The sequence below is a fragment of the Protobothrops mucrosquamatus genome, unplaced genomic scaffold (genome assembly GCF_001527695.2).
Source record: "Protobothrops mucrosquamatus isolate PMUCROS unplaced genomic scaffold, P.Mucros_1.0 scaffold3024, whole genome shotgun sequence".
In the NCBI taxonomy this organism is placed as follows: domain Eukaryota; kingdom Metazoa; phylum Chordata; class Lepidosauria; order Squamata; family Viperidae; genus Protobothrops; species Protobothrops mucrosquamatus.
In genome coordinates this window covers 28,545-47,057 of record NW_015389039.1, presented here as the reverse complement: position 1 = coordinate 47,057, position 18,513 = coordinate 28,545, and the positions used below count along the sequence as shown (strand labels likewise).

At 38.3% G+C, this 18,513-nt stretch overlaps 1 protein-coding gene across 1 annotated transcript in view; it reads left to right on the top strand.

Annotated features, from left to right (window-relative positions):
• Positions 1-1,453: 1,453 nt before the first annotated feature.
• Positions 1,454-18,513, top strand: part of HABP4 (hyaluronan binding protein 4) — a 19,079-nt gene continuing 2,019 nt past the window's right edge. Inside the window, exons 1-6 of the mRNA XM_015826249.1 lie at positions 1,454-1,774; positions 9,629-9,776; positions 11,391-11,552; positions 12,083-12,154; positions 13,502-13,582; positions 16,528-16,696. Coding sequence (XP_015681735.1) covers positions 1,486-1,774; positions 9,629-9,776; positions 11,391-11,552; positions 12,083-12,154; positions 13,502-13,582; positions 16,528-16,696 — 921 coding nt within the window. The 5' untranslated portion in view covers positions 1,454-1,485. The remainder of the gene's footprint in view (positions 1,775-9,628; positions 9,777-11,390; positions 11,553-12,082; positions 12,155-13,501; positions 13,583-16,527; positions 16,697-18,513) is intronic.

The window sequence follows — 18,513 nt, the reverse complement described above, 5'->3', positions numbered from 1 at the left end:
TGGAAACCCCTTCCTCTCAACAAGTTTTCAAATTGAGGTTTAACTGTATAAATGGATAAATCTCATCCAAGCTGGTTGACATAATAAAAGAGAAGATATTTGGCTTAAGTATCTAACTGATCTTGTCTGATATCAAAAAGCTAAGTGAAGTCAGAGCTGGTTAATAATTAAACATATGACTAAAAGGAAATGTTAGTGTTGTAGGATAAATTGGTATCTATCACTTGATCAAACCTGGGAAAAGGGAATACAAGCCTCTTCAATATTATTGCCAAGGAAAATACATGGGCATGTGTACAGTGTTGTTGCCATAATATCTATCTATCTATCTATCTATCTATCTATCTATCTATCTATCTATCTATCTATCTATCTATCTATCTATCTATCTATCTATCTATCTATATGGAAAATTAAGCTCACTGTATGTTTTCAATATAATTTCAAATAAAAAAATCATGTGGCTAAAATGTTATTGAATATTTCTTGCTGAAATGTTTTCGATTAGTTTGAGGAAGGATATGGATTCTATTTTGCCAATGTAACAATAGAGAAGTCCTAAAGCAAAAACCTGAAACAGTAACAGCATAGTAATTTAGTAAGATTCGCTTAACAGCGAGATGGATGGCATATAAACTTAATAAAATATATTTGGGAACAGCTTGCATAAAACTATGTTTTAAATGAATCTTACTCTAACTTTAATACTGGTACTTGTATTTTTTTGCTCTTCCCACTTGCACATTAATATAATGTCCATATGTGCATGGAGTCAGGGTGCAATGTAAAGACTTTTAAATAAAACCTGAGAAATTGAAAATCAATAGAAGAGAACATTTGTAGCTCAGAGTTGAAATGATACTACCTAGTTTGGGTAATAAAGGGTTTGCAAAGAGAATAATCAGGTTCAGAGAGTACCAGTGACCCATCAGATTCAAGATCATCTTCAATCATTGGACCAGTCACAGCTTCTTCATTTAGAGTAATTCATTGATGTTTTAGTGTTAGATTCAGTGTAGCATACTAGTCAAGCAACACTCAAATTCTTTCCCCCCTAGACGGAACTTTGATAATACGGTATACTACAAAAAAAAAAAATATCCTAATAACTCAAGGCTCTAGCACGTGACGCCACAGACGCTCTACGTCATCGACCAGCGGCGTGGGAAATTGTTGAGAGGTGGGGATCCCGTGTTTATTTTGCTAGATTGAGGCAGAATTCCGGATGCTGATTGGTCAACGACGCTACACGTTTGTGAGGCTCATTATTGGGTAGGACGATAAAAAGCGGAGCTCTGGATTGGTTGACCAGGCAGGGTTGGAGGCATTGCTGGCGCGGCGATTGGTAGTGCAGTCGGACGGGGCGGGCGAGTGGTCATGGCGTGGTTACTTGGGCCGTGCTGAAGAGGGCTTGCTTCTTTCTGTCGCATTCGGGAGGGGGTGGGTGCTGCTGCTGCTGCTGCGGCGGCTGACGGCACCGCGACAATGAAAGGCGCGCTGGCCAGCCCCGTGGCCGCCGCCACAACTATGCAGGAGAGCTTTGGCTGTGCCGTCGCCAACCGCTTCCACCAGCTGCTCGATGATGAATCCGACCCTTTCGACATCCTCCGCGAGGCAGAGCAGCGCAAACAACAGAGCAAGAAGCGCGAAGAAGCGGCTTTTTCAGCCGGCAGAAAACCTGGCCCCGGAGCTGCCGCCGCCGCTGTCAAAAGAGAATCCCAGAAGGAGCGGAAAGGGTCCCCGTTCTTGCAATCGGAGAGCCCCCCAGCACCCGGTATGAAGCGGGAGGGGGCTTGCGTGGACCAGGAAATATGATAAGCAGTTGATGCTGCCGGGAGTGGGAAAGTGGCCAAGTGGTGCAGACCGAATCCGGCTGGCTTACTTTGAAATAAGCCTGCTTTGATCTCTCCCCCTTGCCCGTAGAGTCGGGGACTCGCATTGCAGCATTAGAGGCGCCTTTTCCCAGCAAATCTCATTAAGGTAAATGAGCGATGACCCGCAGGCTTACACGGACGTTTGCTTCAGGGCACACTGAAATGGGGCGTTCGTTAAAGCAGTCTGCTCAAAGCGATGCGAGCGAGGAATAACTAGAACCGGTGTATGAGTTATTAGAAGTCTTGGAGACGGGCAGTCGCCGTTTGGATCAAGGCGGAGGCGGAGGGCTTGAGCTTGCGCCGGTCCTGTCCCTTTGCAGACCCGGACGCACGTGCTCTCTTCTCTCCCTTTCTGCCTTTCAGTTTGTCGGAGATTCTCGCCTGAAAATACCGCCAACGAACCGGGGGAGCTTTCTGGGCTTGGAGTGGAAGGGACGCGGGCGGAGCAGCCACCTGCTGGCCTTGCCCTAGCTCGTAGTTCCTCTCTGGGCGGGCCGGGGCGGGTTATCCGTGTAAAGGCGCGAGCTATTGTGGCGTCTGGCCGATATATATATATTTTCCCTAGTGGCGTTTACCGCAGGTGGTGCATGTGCTGAAAGCAAAGGGCGGCTCTAACATGCTATTGTGCTCGGCCTCCGCCTTCAGATGTAATTAACCGGGCTAGTCGGCGCCAACAGATAGCGAAGCCCTCCCCGCCCATCGCTTCATCAGCGGAAAGGCGCTTTCCACGGAGCTGGCTTGGCTCTTTTCAAGACGCGTGTACATATGAACTGGCTGAGGCGCTCCGCAGCCTTAAACCCAACCGGATATGTGATATCATCTTAATTTAGTGGGAACCATTTTACGATACTTTGATGTTTTGTTTTGTTTTGAAATGACATTCATGCAAGTGAATGACATTCATACATTAACTGAATCATTGTTTAAAACTTTCCCGTCTTGCAGAGCCTTCCCTAACCTCCTCTCACTGGTCATTCCTTGTTCCAGCGGATTATCATTAAAAAATAAATGTATGAATGAGACAGGTTAAAAGGAGACAAGTAGACGGATGTGTGCCGTGACAAATATGCCAGAAATAAGTTTTTTCTTGCACTGTTAATTATAATGAAGCATAGTGCTATCTGGACCAATAAAATCCATAAGTATTTATTACTATATCCAGACGCCACTAGCTTGAACCTGAATTACTGTACTAGTGGGAACCACAGGGTACAGTCTTAGTAGTGTTTTGAGTGCCGTAGGAACCACAGAAATGAGTGATATTTTATATATGCATACACACATAAATACTTTTTAACTCTCAGAGATATTACCAAGCAGAAAGATGGGGTCTCCATAGATTATATTTATAGATCTATATGAGGTGGCTTGACTTCATCTACCTGAGGCCTTTAGCACTACAGTAGTGGTTTCAAAGTGCCACAGTTCTTAGTTCTTATGTCACTCTTAGGACTCTCCTGATACATAGTGGATGGCAATAGCTAGTGAAATTATAAGATGCAATAATAAACTGAAGAATCCCAGACACTTTGCTTTTAGAAGCAAGGAACTGTTTGCTGCCTGTCCTCCTACAGGAATTGTTTTATTATGGCAGCACTGATTTTCTGTCGCAGAATTATAATAATTTGTAGGGCTGTTTGGATTTGATAGGGAAAAGGTGGTTCTGAGGGTTTGTTGCTATAATGCCTCTTGGCAGTTTTTTTAAAAACTAAACACAATACTTACATTAGTATTCCATCTTTTATATTGTATATATACATATATAAGACATACCAAATATTCCTGCCTCCTGTTTTATCCACAGCAATAACAACCCTGTGCGGTGGGTTAAGCTGAGAGAGAGAGAGTGGCCCAAAGTCACCCAACCAACTTTCGTGGCTAAGGGAGGCCTAGAATCCTCAGTCACCTGGTTTCTAGGCCAGCACCTTAACTATCATACTAAACTGGCTGTATATAGTAGACACAACGACAGCTGCTTTAAGGAATTGCAGACAGATGAGACATCTGCACCCTCAAGCAATTCAAATTGCCTTTTATCCTTTAAATTTCAACTTCTCCAAAGCTCTAGTAAGTTTCATGACTGTGGAAATTAAGTTGAGGTATATTAGTTAGAAGATACACCTGAACTGGCAGTTTCTTTTTATTCTTATATCTCTGGGTATTGAGCAAAAGCTAAAATGAACAAGTAAGGAATAAGAACACAGACTGTTCTTTAAGATATGAGCACATTTTGGTCTAAACCACAGTTATCTTCCCCAAGTCAGTAGAACTCCATATTTTCCCAGTCATTGTCTGACCATCTTTTGAATAGCGTATGGATATTCGGCTCTGTAGGAAGAAAGTTTGTGATCTCTACAACAAAGTGAAGGCTTCATTAAGCCTCTCCAGCATCACCTTTGTGGCTTTCAGAGTCTATAAAATGCACAAGACTAAAGTTTAGAGCAGGGGTGTCCAACCTTGGCAACTTTTAAGACTTGTGGACTTCAACTGGTTTGGCTGGGGAATTCTGGGAGTTGAAGTCCACAAGTCTTAAAGTTGCCAAGGTTGGACATCCCTGTATGTATGTGTGTGTGTGTGGGGGGGGTAGTTGAAAGAGGTGAAGTTGATGTTTTTAAGGCAGAAACAGGTTGAAGGTTGCTCAGCTAATCCTACAAAAGAGCTAATGGCTGATAAGCAGTAGTAACTCCTATCAGACAATCTATTTCATTCTTTATCTTTGAAAGCTAATTAGCTCATGTAAAGGACTTCTTATAAAGTCTTTTATATGGGTTTAATTCAGGTTTAATTCAGCATTCATTAAATGTACAAGTTGATAACTTCCTGTACTGGAATCTTATTATGTTGCTACAACATATTTTCTAACGATCCTGTGAAGAGGTATGCAAAGCTATTTTTTTTGATTTGGTAAATTTGTGCAATTGTATTCTCAAGCCTGTATTATTTGGCAATCCATGAATTTTTCACAAACTTTTGCAGGCAGGTCAGTCTAAATAACTCATCAAGTACTTACATTTGTTTCTATTCTTTAAGAATTCTCAAATCCCAACTGGTATAAAGTAGCTACTTTCCTGTCACAAATTATCTTAATTTTCCCACAGACAAAGCCACTTTGTCTCCAAAGTCATTTTGGGTTTATAAAAATATACACTATGTCACAATGCACATATAATTCCTTTATTTTCTAGTGTAAGATGCTTTACTGCCCTTGGTTTCCAAATTGAAACCATCTATCAAAGATGAGGAAGATTGAGTTTCTTGTAGATAATGAAGAACATTGGTTGATTTGCTTTTATTTTTCCTTAGCTTATATATATATATATATATATATATATATATACACACACACACACACACACACACATATACATACATACACACACACACACACACACACACACACATGAAAAGAAAAGATAATATTTTCTAAATGGACATTTTGATGAAGTTCGGTTTAAATTAATTTTATTTATTTATATTCCACCTTTATTATTATTATAAATAACTCAAAGCAGTGAACATACCTAATACTTCCTCCTCCTATTTTCTCCACAGCAACAACCCTTTGAGATGAGTTGGGATGAGAGACAGTAACTGGTCCAAAGTCACCCAGCTGGCTTTCATGACTAAGGCGAGATTTTAACTCACAGTCTGCTGGTTTCTAGGTTTTCTAGGGTTTTATATAATTAGTTGTAATATGAAATTTATAGGGCTTATATTTCAAACTAGATGCAAGGATGTTTTAATAAATATAAATGATCCTTCATGGATTAGAAGTGTTCAATTTATATGCAAATGTTGATATTTTGTTATTTCATCCTTCATGTAAATATTTGTTTATGACAAAACTTATATCCCACCTCATGTGATAGATTCAGTGTGACTCATAGTCATCAAAACAGTATATTAAAATAACAACTATAATGAACATCAGGATATAAATAGAATTCTTTGAAAAAAGAAGAAAAAAAGAAGCTAATGCTAAAACTAATAATTGTAAGTTTGCTTCTTATATTTAATATCAGCATATTTTAATTAGAATTGATAACATAATTCTGATACCGTTCTATCATTTAGTTTTAAAATATATTGTTCACTCCGTAGCAAATGGCCTGCTCAATATAACAGAATCTTCTGTTACATAGCATTAGATCATACAGCTGTGTTCATTGAACCTAAATTGTAAATAAGATGAAAATTAACTCCATAGAATGCAAAAAGATTAGAAGTAGACTTTAATACAAATATAACAAATTTATATGAAGATTAAAAATCCAGAGAATAAAAAGGTAGAACAGTAGCATTTGGAAGATCTATTTAAAGGTTATTTCATAATGTAATTCTGTATATTCATTGATATACTGCAGTCATAATTAGAGCTCATTAAATACTGCAGTCATAATTAGAGCTCATTAATGGGTTATTATTAAAAGTAATATTAAGAAATGGTCGAGCAGATGTACTTCAATCTGTGGAACAGGCTTTCTGATGACCTGATAAATATATGATAAATATTATTTAGCTTAATTTCCAGATTTCAACTCCTAGAATTTTCTGGCAAACCTACACTGGCTAGGAATTCTTGGAATTGGAAGTACATGCCTTTGGAGGTTCCCAACTCTGGAAAACAGTTTTAGAATTATGAATTATGAAGAGTTTTATATGGAGGTTACTGAAGGTGATGAAATATTTGTATGATGTGCTAAAATGATCAGCAATCAAGAAAACCACTGAGAAATGTGGGACAATTAATAGGATCTTTTCCATGTTCCTTTCCTGCGATATAGATCATTGCGCAGGGCAACTAAGATAGTTCTGATTATAAAATTAGGATTTTTAAATAAATGCAAACAAAGTTTTTATTCAGGAATACTTCAGTCTGATTATCAGATACAAACTATTTTCTTACACTGAAATAATTTTTATAGAAGAAACTTAATTTTATTTACATGAGATTTTTGCAGGTGTTGAAATACAGTATTCTTTAGAATGTCTCTTCATATGCTTTGTTTAGCATTGTTTAAGTGAAACTGTTTTGAGTAATGTAAAGTAGGCTTTTTCATACACACACACACACACGTTTTAGGGCATTTAAATGTGTGGTCTAATCCTTCTGAAGGTTTTTTCTGCTATTTATATGATAAGGAAAGTTGGATTGCTTAGTTATTTCTTTTAGGCATATGTAGTGCCTCAACAAACTTTTTTTAGTGCACTGAGGTTGCCTGGAGGGTTCAGAAGGCTAACCTCTTTACTTTAAAGCAATATTAATTTCTTGTTGTCTTGCAGTGTTCTTCATATGTGTGAAATTTGCGGTGAGGCTTCAGCCTTCTAAATTACATAAAAGCCCATATGGCAGAAATGCATTATCTGTCTTCTTTATTGTTTCTACAACAACATAATGCTTAGATATTCAGAGGATATACTTCTGACACAGAATTATATCGTTCTGACCTCATTTTTACTACATGTTTAGCAGAAACGCCCACTTGAAGTAAACTATCCATACAGATAGTTTAAAATTACAGAATAATTTATTAGATTAAAGTTTTAAAATTGTAGTCAACATCCATCTGCTAAGGCAGAAATGTACAGCTTGAGCTCTAAGCTAATAATTGCAATTTGGAATTTTGCAGGAGGCGATTAGGAACTAGTTATATGAGAACAATCATATCGATACTCAGTTTTAGCTCAATTTAAATGTAAATTAAAATTACTTCAAATAATACTGCAGTATTGCATCCACTTCTGAGATCTTCATTGGTTCTAAGGAAGTGGCTTGCAGGGTGTGGGAGTCTAATGTACACATGCCTTATATTGAAGTATCCTCTTTGAACATTTGCTTAACTATTCTACTCTGATTAATAATAGCTATCTGGAATCTCCACCAACATTTCTCATAAATTGGGTTTTGTAAACTTTCTTCATGAAATAAATGATTGAAAAACTTTTAGTCAGGTTATTTACCATGTGATTCTGTCTTTATCCTTTCCTTCAAAATAATGATTTTGCAAAACCTGAAGCCTCAGTGGTTATGTGGCAAAATTGAATTCTGGAAACCTGAATTAAAAGAACCTCTAATAGTAATTTAATTTGAATAACACCTTGGAATATTTTCTGACTTCTGTGCAAATAAATTTTCAGTACAATTCAATACTGAATTGGTTGACACAAGCAGAATTGATAAAGGGTTTTTGATAACTGTCAGGGTGCAGTGGTGCTCTTTGTTTTTAACACTTGGTTTGTTTACTTCTGCCCTTTAATTCCTTTTGCAAATATCTTCCTGTAACATCAGTCTTTTAAAGAGACTGTGATTTTGTTTGGGCATAACAATGTTTGCTTGCACCTTGGAAAAATGCTTACCTTTGAATCTTAACAGTGTGCATCAGAATTTTGGAATCTTGGTATAAGTTAAAAGTATATAGTGATAATATGATTATTATCAGCTGTGCAACCAGATTCACTAACATTTACAATGCAGAGTTACTCCTCCCATTAAATTTTTTTTTTGAAACAGGAGGTATTGTTGTAATAGTTGCATCCAGTCATGCTCTGAGTATTGGGCTAAAGTTGATTTGACAGTTTTGTTTCATTGATCAGTCTAATTTGTGAGTACAGTATGCCAGCACATTCAGAGATTACTCTCATTCAATGATCGTTTGAAGTTATGACAGTGCTGAATGAGTGGTAGTTGCATCTGGCAGTCCCAGCATCCCCATGGTCATGTGATCATGATCTGGGCTTTTGGCAAATGGTTCATACTTACGATTGATGCAGTATACCACAGTCACGTGATCTTCCCTGCCAGCTTCCCAGAGACAAAGTGAATGGGGAAGCTGGAATTCACAAGTCACTCAGTTAAGTCTCTCTCCCAGCAACTCTGCACTCATACCACATCTTGACAGTCATCCATGCATCCTTACCACCCTTGTGCTCTCTTCACAAGCCTCACTGTGCTCCGCCCATGTCATCCCACCTGCTTGCACACCCCTGTGCACCCTTCTCAAACTGGCCTCTCATGCACTTTGTGCACCCTCCCGAAGCCTTGCACTTGCACCTTGTCTCCCCAGCTACCTACGTACCCTTCCTGAAATTTGCTGTGCTTGTGCTACGCCTCTTTTGCCACTTGCATACCCTCTTGCATCCTCCCTGCACCTTTCCCAAGCCATGCTGTCACCCATGTACTGTCCCTGAGCTGCACATCCCCCCCACTTCCGGCTCCCTCTCTACTTGGCAGCAGCCATTTATCAGCCTACTGGCCTGCTTGCAAGCTGCTTGGGACATGCAACTTTTTGCCAGTTTCCCCAATGTCTTTGGTTGTTGGAAGTCCATAGGAAGTTGTGAGAAGATCCGTGATTAACAACTCATGAACCTCACTTAATGACAGCTGCAGGGATTGCCATTGCTAAGGGAGGCAGACGTGCTTTATGACTACATTGTTTAGCGATATAAATTCCAGTCCCAATTATCATTGTTAAGCGAGGACTATCTGTATGGTGAAGTTAAGGTTATTAGTAACTCAGCAGTGGATAGATACCTGTTGTTGCTTTGTTGTTAAATATTGAGATTTCCAAGGAACGTTTCTATCACTTTGGTATATTTGCTGCTCCCTGTTGCCTTATGATCAAAGATATTGACTGGAACAGAAAGAAACTAGCATCAAAAGCAATAGAATTGAGCCATTATAGTAAACATGGGGCAATTAAATTTGTTTTAAATGTAACTAATGCCACTAGTCTAAATATGTTGCTTTTCCACAGGTCAAAAGCGAGCTCCAAAAAGAGGAGAACAACAGGGTTGGAATGAAAACCGTGGTACGGAGATAAAACAAGATAAAGCTGAATGGAAACCTTTCAAAGAATACTGTCCTCATGAAATGGAAAGACAAGCAGAGTTTACACTAGAAAGGTATGTGCTGTTGAAGGCTTTATTCTACATTGTAAATTTGGAAATGTAAAATCAGTTACTAAGAAAAATTAAACTTTTTAACAATGTTAACAGTTAATACAGATAGTCTCTGGGTTATGACAGCAATTGGGACCAGAACTTTTGTTGTGCAGTGTCATGTGACTGCATCGCTTAGGGACAACAATCGTGGTAGTCTCAGTTGCTGTTGTAACTCCAGGACTTCACAGGTTGTTAAACAGGAAGAGGTTGGAGACCCAGACAAGGAGTGTGTGAGTTCTGCAGTGTATGGGTGAGGGCTATAGGCAGGTATTAGCGACAATGGCTAGGAATGGGTGCTATGGAATATGGGTGGGTCAGTGAGGGCCACAGGTGCATGCTATGGAGTGTGAATGGGCAGGTGCTATGGAATACGAGATCCCTAGTGGGCTTTCTAGGGAGAAAAAGCAGTGGGGGCAACTTACAGGAATAAGTTGTGACTTTTCCTGTCGGTTTCTTTATTGACTTTGCTTGTGGGAAGCTATCAGGGATGGTCACAAATGGTGATCACATGACCATGAGATGTTGCAACTGTCATAAGTACAAGCTGGTTGCCAAGTGCAAATATCACAATCATGACAGCAAGGTTATTAGAACAGCTGGAATTTCAAGGACCAATCATAACTACACTTGTTCAGTGCTGTCATGACTTTGAATGGTTGCTGAATGACTGGTCATAACTCCAGGATCTGTTAAAAAGCAATGTAAAAAGCACATTAAGATAAATACAAACAGTAAGATCCAAGTAACTAAACAAGGGACCTTAATATGTCAAGGAGATGATAGTTTTCCAATATATCATTAATTGCTTATGAAATAAAATTTATTATCACTTAAAATTTTAAACATCACTATTAAGCTTTAAGCTAAAATTAACACATTAGAAGTCATATTAACATAATATAAATCATTGACTAAAATTATAAGACGTAATAAATTGAATACCATGAATCACGTTTCCTGTAAAGTTGAAACACAAAGTCTATGAATGGAAAAATTTACATTTGAGATTGGTACAAATCTGTGTATGAGATTCTGTACTAGGATTTAAAGCTTTAAAGGTAGAAGTCTGCTATTCTGAGCTGGGAGCTTCTTTGGAATTGGCATAATTAACAGTTTCATTTTTATTTAAAACTGGCATCCATTTTCTATTATTTTTATTTATTATCTGTGGTTTAATGTGGGAGAAGGGCTGTTTATTGCTTGCTCTTCTATAATTGTTCCATGGATGTTGTAGTGTTATGATTTTAACCTGCTGAGTCTCTCAAGTACAGAATGAATGAATGGAAATTATAAATGTGTTCAGCGCTGCATTTGGAATATTGACAAAGCTTATTGAAAATGACTTTCATTATTCTAGATCAGAGGTGGGGAACTATGACCCTTTTATGACTTGTGGACTTCAACTCCCAGAATTCCTGAGCCAGCAAGTCCACAAGTCATAAAAGGGCCATAGTTCCCCACTCCTATTCTAGATAATGACAACAGATTTAAGGACCAAGGTGTGATAATATTATCTTTGATTTGGTAAACAATTGAAGAATCATTCAGTTTGTTTTGTTTTCATTTTGTTTTCAGACCGATAGAGCGTTTTGATCGGGAAAGGCCACTGAGAGGCCGTGGGGGAGGAAGAGGTGGACTGCAGGGTAGAGGCAGAGGTGGTGGTATGAACAGGACCTTCAATGGCTTTGATCAAAGAGGGAAGCGGGAATTTGACCGGCAGAGCGGGAGTGACAAAACGTAAGTGCTGCTTTGTATGTGCATTTGTCATTTCTTAATCAATCTTTGAACTCGTTGCTATGAAATGTCGGCTCCCTTTGTATTATCCTTTTGTCAACAGACAAAACATATTCAGACAGGAGTTTGGAATGAAAATTGGCTTTGCTGTTCTATGACTTGTAATTGATTAACGTCTATGTTTTTTACATATATTTGTTTCATTAATGCTTAAAACTTTTTAATAACTGTGGACTGTTGTCCTGGAATCGGCTGGTCCAAAAAGTGGTTTATATATTTACAAAACAAATCATCGCTTCATAATAAGGAGCCTAAGTAAATGTGATGGGGATGCTGATACTTTTGTAGGATTTAATCCGTTGTAGCTTTCCTTTTTGGGGGATTCTCTCCAGGTACGGACTTCAGCTGTAGAATTCTCAAAAATAACCCTGTTGGCTGCAGAAATCTGGAGTGGAAGTGAATTGGTAAAACCCGTATAGTTCTGTGAATGTACATGATTTAATTTCTAAGAAGTGTAAAATTTCTATCTACAGAGGAGTCCGTGCAGAAGACAAAAGGGGTGGAAGTGGACCACGTAACTGGGGAACTGCTAAGGATGATATGAGGTATGAGAAATGTGTTAGTAATTTCCAGGGAATCATTGCCAGGTCTCCATAACATTAAAATTATTTATTTTAACTATTGGATGCTGACTGAAGAGAAGTATCTTGTCTCTTTCCTATTGTTTTGGAAAAAATTTTTTTCCAGTGTGCATCTGAATAATAGGAGATGTATAGGGTGATTTGTAATGTAACCCCTGAGGGCCACTGGGGAAGGAAAGGGTGCAAATTGTTATTTGTGAATTTCCTTAATTATCTCACCTTATGTCCAACTTGAGTTTTAGGCAGCTCTGCCTTTAGTCTTGTCCTGCCCCCACAGTGTCTTGCCACCTTTTCTATGCTGAAACATTCGTCTAGACCAGGGGTAGGCAACCTTGGCTCTTTTATGACTTGTGGACTTCAACTCCCAGAATTCCTGAGTCAGCATGGCTGGTTCAGGAATTCTGGGTATTGAAGTCCACAAGTCATAAAAGAGCCAAGATTGCCTACCCCTGGTCTAGATTAATCTTGCTGCAGTAAACAGTGCAGAATTTATTTTTCCCTAAGGCCTCTTTTTCAAGGCGCTTTGGCAGAGCTTGGACACATCTGTACTCTTTTTGTCTTAGATTATAAGAACTGAGAAAGAAACTAACCTTGGGAGGCTTTCTTCAGCTTTAATCATTTGGAAGCAGGATTTGAACAGGAAGACATGTTGGGTCTTGTTTCACTGAAAAACCTGAAGTTCCTGTAATAAAAGGACATAGCCTTGTAGTTACATTTGTGTGTGTGTGGGTTCACATTAAATCTTCTTTCAAGCAGGAGTTGGAAAAACTCTTTATCTCACTCTCTGAAAACAGATGGCTTTCTTACATTCCAGCTCAGATAGCTTTAAAGATTGTAATTCATGAAGGAAAATTAAAGATTTGCATATATGCTATGTCCGTGGGAAAGTGAAATGTTTGACGTTTAAAGAGAAACATGTCTTCTAGCTATATTGGTCAATGGTAAATGTCTTGGAAAAAAGGGGAATCGGTGTCAGAAGCTAAATGCTTGTATCTCCTTGTTGGCTTTGTGCCACAGGAATGGGTTAAGGAAGAAGAGTGCGCTTGCATTTTTTTGGTTTTTTATGTGATGAGATTTGTGTAGTCTCTGTTAAGTTAATGGCATACTACTACTGAGATTCATACAGTGCATAACACAACATGCTACTTGCAGACTTTTACATTCTGTGAATCCACCCCAAACTCTGAAACAGCTTTCCCAGTCTGGTGATGTGAGAGGTTGTAGTGAGGAACTATGTTTTTGTTTAGGCCATGTGAGGGATCCTGTCTAGTGTAGCTTTTGTATTTCACCTCTGCTTTACTATTTCTACAGTGAGCTGGAACAGACTCCTATGGAAGAGACTGCAGAAACAGAAGAGAGCCCAGGAGCCCCTGATGGAGAGCCTCCAAAGAAGTATGGCCTGGTTTGAGAATCTGGCTTTTGTTGCTCCTTAAAACTCTAGCACTGATGATGTTACCTAATTAGGGTAATGAAACGTTTGCAAGAAAACAAGCAAGCTCAGAGAGCACCAAGGACCGCCCTCTTAAATCTCCATCAGAAGATCTGGCCTTATGCTTAGAAGTTTGTTCCAACTATGTGCCAAGTGGACCTGATTTCAGCATGGCCACTAGAAAATGGAATTGATCCTGGAGCATTATAACAATGCTTTATGATTTCAGCTGATCTCTAGGAATTGTTGGAATGATNAACAAGCAAGCTCAGAGAGCACCAAGGACCGCCCTCTTAAATCTCCATCAGAAGATCTGGCCTTATGCTTAGAAGTTTGTTCCAACTATGTGCCAAGTGGACCTGATTTCAGCATGGCCACTAGAAAATGGAATTGATCCTGGAGCATTATAACAATGCTTTATGATTTCAGCTGATCTCTAGGAATTGTTGGAATGATTGCAAAATACGTTGTGGTTTACCCAGGTGGTTAGTAAAATGGCTTACATCAGGCTTTGCCAGCTGGTAATGCCACATTGTCAAACAACTGGCAGGCTATAATTTTCTTGGATAAACTGCAAAACCTGGTATCTAGATTAACCTAGAGATTAGAGATGAGACTTTAAATATTTCCTTGATCTTTTTATCTCATTCCTTCCTTCGCTGAAGTCTTTTTATTTTTGTTTTAATCTGTATTTCTATTGCCTTTTTACCACCACTGAACTCTGTGTGGTAACAATATGGTTTTAAAAGAATATTTCAGAGAAGGAATAGCAAGAACTCCAGAAGAAAATCTGCTCTCCTTATAAATTAATTTAGAACTGAACTGGCAACAAAATTGTTGCCATAGCTGTAAAATGTCTGTACTTCTCATATTGTTTTAAATTTAGATTGCATATCACCAGAGTCACCATGGAGTTGGATGGTTCTTGAATATACTTTTCTAGAATACTTATATATTTGTCAGGATATATTGATCTCAGAGTCTGGAATAAAAATTGATTCTTTTTTTTGTTTGACAATGTCTGGCCTTGTTTATTCATGAGGTTTGAGGCAGGCAGGCTAATAAAATAGGCTAACATCTATTTTGAATTAATTTCAGGAAAGGGATCTATCTCTAGTGTGAGCTATCCCATTCATTAATGGGGACTGGTCTTGATCCTACACCTTGAATTTGCTATAGTAAAATTAAGTAAGATGCTTATTCAATTGTTTGCATTTATAATTTTTGAGTGTTTAAAGTACATTATGTATTGGACTTCCAAATCTCTCTGACAGCATCCCTGTAAAGTATATTGGTCTGAAAAAGAGTGATTAGCTCAGAGTAACCAAGTGAGTTTTGCAACCAAGTGAAAATTTGAATCTATGCTCCTCAAGATCCTAGATGGATCTAGGTTGAGGAAAGCTGCCAGAGATTGTAACAGAAGACATATTTTAAGTCCTAAACATTTCAGCCTACTAAATGAGGGAGATTATGCACCAGGATTGTTAAGACATAGGAAGCAGATAACAGATAGCAAAACTGTAGTGTAATTTTTGATATACACCCAATAAAATGTAGAGCAAATGTCTGATCTAAACAGGTTTTCCTGGCCAGCTGTAGACATTTCCTAACCAAATAAGCCTTAAATTTACTATCATTGAACAGATAATAGGTTTAGCAAGAAAGCACATTCTATGTGTTGCAAACATTTATACGTGTTATGCTACTTAAGCTATAGGCAACATGATGTTCTATGAACCTTTGTTAGCTCATCCCTCTACATCAGGGGTGTCAAACTGCCAGCCCGCGGGCCGGTTTCATCATACTGAAGCCGCACCCACCCCATTGCCGGCAATGCAAAAAGAGTCGCGATACGTCGCGACACATCACGTGACGTGGCGAGTTTGACACCCGTGCTCTACATTGCTTTCATTTCTCTTTTTAATGAATGAATGAATCTGGTACACTCCAAAGTAGTCTCTTTGGCATCTTCATCATCATCATGGTCTCCCTCTGGCTTCAACAATTGCTTTGTTAGGAAAAGTATACAGCTGGGTAGGAAAACAGTTTAAGTCATGCTGGCTGGGGAATTCTGAGAGGTGAAGTCCACAACTCTTAAAGTTGCCATGGTTGGACACCCCTGGTTTAAGTGATAAGAGGAAGGGGGATAACCTATTCCTTTACTTTCTATGTTTAGCTATGTCTACAAAACCGACCAATGTTTGAATAAGCAAGCCCTCATTCCATGGCATTCCATGACATGGCAATTACGTTGAGTTCCCATATGCCTTCAAAAGTTTAAAACCAGAATCTAGTTTGCTGTGTTCAAAGTGCTTATTTTCCTTTTAATACAGTAGGAATGAAGTCCTCATAGCTTTGTTATCAAAAGAGTTTGTTGAGAAAAAAACATATTTAGAAAAGGTCCAAAAATATGCAAATGGGGCACAGAAGAAAAGCATCTTACTGAGAAAAAGTTTTGTCTCCCAACCCTACCAAAATAGCCTGATGCAGGCTGATCCTATGGTGAACTACAAGATACCAAATATCTGGTCTTGAGTGGATAGGGACTAGAGTATGTTTGAAGAGAGCAGACCTGACTGATTGAATAGAGGTTCTCCAAGCTATTGTATTTCTACACACTTAGTAACCCATCATGTGGAAAGAAAAGAACAATTTAATGTTCTATAGCAGGGGTCTTCAAACTTGGCCCTTTTATGACTTGTGGACTTCAACTCCCAGAATTCCTCAGCCAGCATGCCTGGCTGAGGAATTCTGGGAGTTGAAATCCACAAGTCATAAAAGGGCCAAGTTTGAAGACCCCTGTTCTATAGAAATTCAAGTAGCCGCTTTCATTTAAGTTGTATTTTATCTTTCTCTCACTGGCATTTCACAAGCTAATAGTTTTTACTTTACAACTATAAACCCTTAGAATTGCTGAAGGAGAGCCAGTGGAAGAAGTAGTTCAAGAGATGACATTGGATGAATGGAAAAATCTTCAGGAACAGAATCGTCCAAAGCCCGAATTCAACATCCGGAAGCCCGAAACCGCTGTTCCTTCCAAAGCAGTGGTAATTCACAAGTCAAAATATAGAGATGATGTAAGTATTACCTTAGCATTTACAGAGCTCATCATTTCAAATCTGTTCACATTTCTAGGTGTACTAAATTGAAATTTAAAGCTAGGGACTGAATAGATTGAAAAATACTACTAGAACTTATCTCAGCCACAGACCATTTTTTTAAAACAGACTTAATGTTTCTTTTTTCTATACTTCATTTAGAGCAATAAGAGAATAATTTTTGCTGCCGTTTCTGATTTGTGGTTCTTCAATATTACTTGTTCAGTTTAAATTTCTAGTTTACAGCCTACTGCTGAGTATGCTCTTTAGCAGGATGTTCAGCAGAGAGAAAGGGAGAATAAACAATGGATTTCACTCCAATTGCCTTATATTCACATGAAAGAATGAAGCCGTGTGTGTGTGTGTGTGTGTGTGTGTGTGTCTGTGTCTGTGTGTGTGTATTTAACTGCACAGAGCTGCATTGATGTAACATGACTCCATAAATGCTAGAATGAATTGAGCCTCTTTCTTTCCCACTCTGGTCAGTTTGTGAAGAATCCTCTAGATATGTCTTACATACACATACTTACATACATGCATAGAAATGTTTGCAAGGTTACTAGAGAAATATCCATATTTTTCAAGTTTTGCTGGCGAGTGTAGTTGTGTTTCAGTGCTTAAAAGTCAGCTAATGAATGGACATGTACCAGCAGCCGCTTTCCTAGCTTAACCAAAGAACATTGTTTTGAGAAAGTGTTTGTGGAGAATCACCATCTCTTGAGACTGGTTTTGGTGTTGTGTTTCACTCTATTGTGAGATGAGTCATAGAGCGACCCCAGTTTCTCTGTGGAGTTCTATTCTCTTTAGAATTTAGAATGTCTCTGTAATGTCCTCTGTTATTTCCAGGGCATATTTTTAATATTTAAAGAAGTTATTTGGCTCTTGATGCACTGTTTCTAGTTGAAGATTATTAGTTTTAACCATATTTCAATCTAAACTGTGTTTTGAATATAGTAGTTTAGAAAAGTGATTCGTGTACTGGGGGGAATATGAGGTGGTGTTTAGATTGTTAAATGCAATTACAGTGGTCCTGAGTTATAATTTGTACTAATTTGTCTGAAGAAAAACTTGAGTCAAAATTGCAAAGGACTGGATGATACAAAAAAAAAAGTTAAGAAATCTCCTTTCAGTTCAAAAGAAGCAAGCAGCTTGCTGTGCAAAAGCAGTAACATATAAAGCAGTTTAGTGATTTAAGTTAATTAACTTAAATCACTAAACTGTTACTGCTAAACTGCCGTTTAAACACCTGTTTCAAACTATTTTTCTATTGAAGGATTTAGAAAAAAAGCATTGTATTAATGCAAATTATTTCATTCAGTATGTATTGTAAAAAGTATATAAAAACAAAACATTGGGCATAAAAATTATTCAGTCTAGTATCTTTTGCAAAATAGTGTTGGTTTCTCCAATTTTTATAAATAAGTGGTTCCTTGGGAAAAAATCCAAATCTTAAAGAGGTATGCTGTACCTTGTTCTCTCCATATTACTTAGAAAGGATTTAATTGAACCTGTTGGAAAATTAATACAGGTAGTCCTCGACTTACGACTTCAATTGAACCCAAATTTTGTGTTGCTAAGCGAAATAGTTAAGTGAATTTTGATCCATTTTACAATGTTTCTTGCCACAATTGTTAAGTGAATCTGGCTTCCCATTGACTTTGCTGTAAGGTCACAGAAAGGGATCACATGACCCCGGGACATTGCAACCGTCATAAATATGAGTTAGTTGCCAAGCATCTGAATTTTGATCACGTGACCATGGGGATGCTGCAGTGGTGTTAAAAATGGTCATAGGT